The 5,271-nt window shown below is 38.2% G+C and overlaps 2 protein-coding genes across 3 annotated transcripts in view; one reads left to right on the plus strand and one right to left on the minus strand.

Moving 5' to 3' along the window:
* Positions 1 to 5,271, minus strand: part of LOC100946545 (zinc finger protein 569) — a 100,067-nt gene that overhangs the window by 32,088 nt on the left and 62,708 nt on the right. The window lies entirely within an intron of this gene.
* The window catches only part of LOC105887653 (zinc finger protein 570), a 24,677-nt gene that overhangs the window by 7,205 nt on the left and 12,201 nt on the right, over positions 1 to 5,271 (plus strand). For both annotated transcript variants that reach the window (XM_012809200.2, XM_023516913.1), the window contains exons 3-4: positions 2,103 to 2,229; positions 2,555 to 2,650. In XM_012809200.2, coding sequence (XP_012664654.1) covers positions 2,103 to 2,229; positions 2,555 to 2,650 — 223 coding nt within the window. The remainder of the gene's footprint in view (positions 1 to 2,102; positions 2,230 to 2,554; positions 2,651 to 5,271) is intronic.

A 5,271-nucleotide genomic window follows, 5' to 3' on the forward strand; every position in this document is an offset into this window, starting at 1 on the left:
CCCGGCTATTTTTTGGTTGCAGCCGTCATTGTTGTTTGGCGGGTCTGGGCTGGGGATTCGAACCCGCCACCTTAGGTGTATGTGGCTGGCGCCTTAGCCAGTTGAGCTATATGCGCTGAGCCGGAAGAATAGATTTAAGCAATTCAAAATAACAAATTTAATTGCTTTTTAGTGCCAACATTGATCAATAACTCAGAAGTTAAAAATCATACATATGTTGAATTACATCTTGAATTTCATAAAATATAATTTCATAATAGTAAAGATACTATCTAAATAAATTCTATATATCATCCCAGTTATTTTTTTTTTAAGTTACTTACACTCAATTGTAGGACACAAGAAAATGTACAGCTAAATTGTGTAATTTCTACAGGATTGTTGACATGACATTGAAGATATGTCCTTATATAATTATCTTACTCATGTTAGAAAATACTTGCAACCTTTCATGTAAGTAGAATCATAAAACATTAAATATTTACACTCTAAGCAATTGGCATAGAGTTTTTTGTAATAGTCAGAAATAATCTCTTGTATCTCTGTGGTATCAGTTGATATCTTCCCCTTTTCATTTCAGATTAAGGTTATTATTAAAGATTTTACTTTTCTGTTTCTAGTTAATCTGGCCAATCATTTATTGATTTTTTAATTTTATTTATCTTTTTGAAGAACTTTTTTTCATTCATTTTCTGAATGATTCTTTTGTTTTCAATTTCATTTATTTCTGATTTAATTTTGATTATTTCTTTTCTTCTGCTAGGTTTGGGATTGGATTGCTCTTTCTTTTCCATTTCTTTAAGATGATTTATTAGGTTGTTGATGTGCTCTCTTGCTGTTTTTTGGATCTAGTGCAATAAATTTCCCTCTTAGGACTGCTTTTTCAATATCCCACAAGTTTTGGTGGCTTGTGTCTTCATTGTTGTTATGCTCAAGGAATGTTCATGATTTCCTCCTTTATCTCTTCCTTGACCCAACTGTCATTCAGCATAAGGTTGTTTTGTTTCCATGCCTTTTTGGTCTGAAAGATGTAATTTCAATTCTTTTGATTTTGTTGAGATTTGATTTGTGTCCTACGATGTGATCTATTTTGGAAAATGTTCCATGAGCTGAAGAGAAGAATGTACATTCCTTAGCTTTGGGATGATGTGTTCTGTATATGTCTATTAAGCCCAGTTCTTCTAGGGTCTCATTTAAGTCCTTTGTATTTTTGTTTAGTCTCTGTTACAGGATCTGTCCAGTTCTATAAAAGAGGTATTAAAGTCCCTAGGTATTATGGTGTTATAGGATATCGCATTAAGGTCTGTTCCATAAATGTGGGAACATTTATGTTGGGTGCATAAATATTTAGAATTAAAATGCCCTCTTGACCAGTATGAAGTGTCCTAACTACTTAAATTTTTTTCAAACCATTCGTTTGTTATTTCCATTTAGTCAATGGATATTTGAATGCCTCACATGTGCCAGATACTGTTCTGTAACTGTGGTTATAGAATTGGCTAAATCGGCTCGGCTCCTATAGCTCAACCGGCTAAGGCGCCAGCCATGTACACCTAAGGTGGCGGGTTCGAATCCCCAGCCCGGACCCGCCAAACAACAATGATGGCTGCAACCAAAAAATAGCCAGGCATTGTGGCGGGTGCCTGTGGTCCCAGCTACTTGGGAGGCGGAGGCAAGAGACTCGCTTGAGCCCAGGAGTTGGAGGTTGCTGTGAGCTGTAATGCCACGGCACTCTACCCAGGGGGACAGCTTGAGGCTCTGTCTCAAAAAAAAAAAAAAAAAAAAGAATTGGCTAAATCAAAAACATTCTGCCTTCATGGACCTTACATATTAGTTAAGGGGGACGGGATGGGGAATAAAGACCAAAATAATTAAGTGCTGTGGAGAAAAATAGTTATAAGGTAGGGTTAGAGGAATACAGAAAAGGGGTAAGAGCATTGGTATTTTATACAAAATGGTTCAGAAGTACAAAGGCCCTGAGGGTAACATGGTTAGGTATTTGAGGATCTAATATCAGAGAGAGTCAAGTATGCCTAAGACAGATTAAATGACATGAGTATGGTAAGAGATGAGATTATTTCATTTCATTTATTGCATTTCAGGAGTTGGTGACCTTTAGAGATGTGGCTGTAGACTTCTCCCAAGAGGAGTGGGATTGTCTGAATTCTTCTCAAAAGCATCTGTATAGTAATGTGATGTTGGAGAACTATAGGATCTTGGTCTCACTGGGTAAGGATCTCTTTCCCCTGCAAAATTAAGCTTCTACTCATTAGGTGCTCTTTGCTACCACCATTGTGAAATTTTGGACAGCATCTGCAAACCATGACTTCTGCCTGTGCCAAACAAATGGTTTAATATTTGTTGAGTTGACAGTAGACAATTCTATTATTAACATGTGCTTGAAGCTTCACCTTCCCTATCTTTCTAATACATGTACTTTACACATTTTTCTTTGGCCTCCTGTAAGCTCCATCTTCCCTGATGATCTGAGGATTTAATATGAGTTCTGGGATATCCACAGCATGATCAAATTGTACCTCTTTTTTATATGCAGGACTTTGCTTTTCCAAGCCAAGTTTGATATTATTGTTGGAACAAGGAAAAGAGCCCTGGATGGTGAAGAGAGAGCTGACAAAAGACTTGTACTCAGGTTAGTGAAGAGGAATAGGCAGGTAAAAACCCTTTCAGGGTCACTGCTCATCCTGATTCAAAGGTATCGCCTCTTCGCTCTTCTTTGTGGGCACATTTTTCTCAAATGTTCTAGGTCTTAATAGAAACTTGGAGACTTTTTGAATGTTCTCCGATATTTGTTATTCATAACTATCTCTCTTCTTGCACTTTGCTCTTTCCTTTCTAATAATTCATATCTGTTCTCTGAGTTCCATTCCCTCTGTTTCAGAAATCTAATTTTTTAAAAAGCCTTTCCTAGTCTTTTAAACTTTTGAGCTCTACAGACATCTATAAATGAAGTAGCAAGTTGAAAGTGTGATACTTATATGCAAAAAGATGTTAGGAAAGTTATTATTATTTTTTTCGAGACAGTCTTACTCTGTCACCCTAGGTCAGTGGTTCTCAACCTTCCTAATGCTGCGTCCCTTTAATATAGTTCCTGTGGGTCATGCCCACAGGTTGAGAACTGCTGCCCTAGGTAGAGTTCTACGGCATCATAACTCACAGCAACGTCAAACTCTTACCTCAGCCTACCCAATAGCTGGGATTATAAGCATGTGCCACCACATCTGACTAATCCTTTTATTTTAAGTAGAGACAGGGTATCACTCTTGGTCAGGCTGGTTTAGAACTCCTGAGCTCAAGCAATCTACCTGCCTCAACTTCCCAGAGTGCTAGGATTACAGGCATGAGCCACCATGCCCAGCTTTAGGAAAGTTACTTAATCTCTCTGTGCTTTTGTTTTGTCATCTGAAAAGTAGGATAATAACTTTTCAAGTATTTTGAGCAGTTCCATCTCGTAATATGGACTCAATAGCTGTTAGCTGCTATTAGTAGTAGTGGTAGACCTCCAAATACCTCATTTTTGTTTTAGTGGTCTGTTCATTCATTCTTTCATTCCTTTAATCAACATTTATTGAATCTGCAGTATAAACAGGGTACTTGAAATTCCAGGATATTATACTTGTTTTTTCCTTTTTTTTAAAGTCAGAGTCTCACTTTGTCACCCTCGGTAGAGTGCTGTGGTGTCACAGCTCACAGCAACCTCCAGCTCTTGGGCTTAGGCAGTTCTCTTGCCTCTGCCGCCTGAGTAGTTGGGACTACAGGCGCCTGCCACAATGCCCGGCTATATTTTTTGTTGTTGCAGTTTGGCTGAGGCTAGGTTTGAACCCACCACCCTCAATATATGGGGCTGGCATCCTACTCACTGAGCCACGGGCGCTGCCCTGGATATTATACTCGTATACATGTAATTGAACAATTGACAGGGTAGCAGCAGAGGTACAACATAGCAATAAATGGCACATCTGATGAGAAAGCTGACATGAAGGAAGCTCAGAGGGTAACTGGGAAGATGATGGTCATTAACAAAGATCAGGAGCTAGAGGACATTTAAGGGAGACAAAGTAATAGTTTTAGCACTGTGGTATGGGTAGATAGTAGGAATCATTAAGGTAAAATGGACTAACGTTCTGTCACTGTAAACCTCTCTGTAAACACCATTCCCTAGCTCATCCACTCCTTCCCATTGCCTCTTCCCAATCTTAATGTGTATGTTCTAAGAAAAAAGTTTGATGTCGAACTATAGTGGCAAAGAATTATTATTAAATTTTATTAAATTTTATTGTTAAATCATGCACAGATACATAAACTTATTGTAGTTTAAATAATAATAGAACAAAACCCCATTTACTTCGTGGCTTAAGAAGTAGGAAATTGTCAAAGTCTTAAGGGTCCCTGTACAATATGCAACACCTCCCTGTAGCCCACCGTCACCTCTTCACAGGGTAACCATTATCCTACAATGTTTATCATTCCCTAGCTTTTGTTTATAGTTGTAAGATTATATATGTGTGTGTCTATGTGTGCGTGTGTATACACATATGAGTAAAATGTTTACATATGAATGTTCTCAACTTTTTTATGGATGGAAAGATATTGTACATGTGAATTCTATGACTTTTTTTTAAACTCAAAATTATGTTCCTGAGGTTTATCCATGTTGATTTTTGTAGCTATGGTTCATTGATTTTTCTTAACCAATAAAATGTAATATTTCATTCCATTGCATAAACTACAGTTTATCTATTGCTGGTCACTTGAGTTGCACTAGTTTCATACTATTGTAAATGTTACTGCTATAAAATATTGACCTAAAGGAAGAAACTAAAGTGCAAAATATAATTTTAAAGAGTTTGCTTGAGCCAAGATGAGGACAGTGTCCTAAAGACTCAGAACCAAGAACCTTCCATATGCGCTCTATTGCAACCCCCAAGAGTGCTAATGATTTGACTGATGGCTGATAGCCCTTAGGTAGCTTGAGGAGGAGGGTTTGTCACTAGAAACACCAAGGTATGATCGGAGGTTTGGAACTTTTAGCCCTACCCCCAACTTCAGGGGAGGGGAGAGGGCCTGAAGGTTAAGTTGATTGCTAATGGTTGGGAGCAGTAGCTCACGCCTGTAATCCTAGCACTCTGGGAGGCCAAAGTAGGTGAATTGCCTGAGCTCAGGAGTTCGAGACCAGCCTGAGCCAGAGTAAGACTTTGTCTCTACTAAAAATAGAAAAATTAGCTGGGTATTATGGCGGGGGCCTGTAGTCCC

This window comes from Otolemur garnettii, unplaced genomic scaffold, assembly GCF_000181295.1.
Source record: "Otolemur garnettii isolate 467f Iridium unplaced genomic scaffold, OtoGar3 scaffold00100, whole genome shotgun sequence".
Lineage (NCBI taxonomy): Eukaryota > Metazoa > Chordata > Mammalia > Primates > Galagidae > Otolemur > Otolemur garnettii.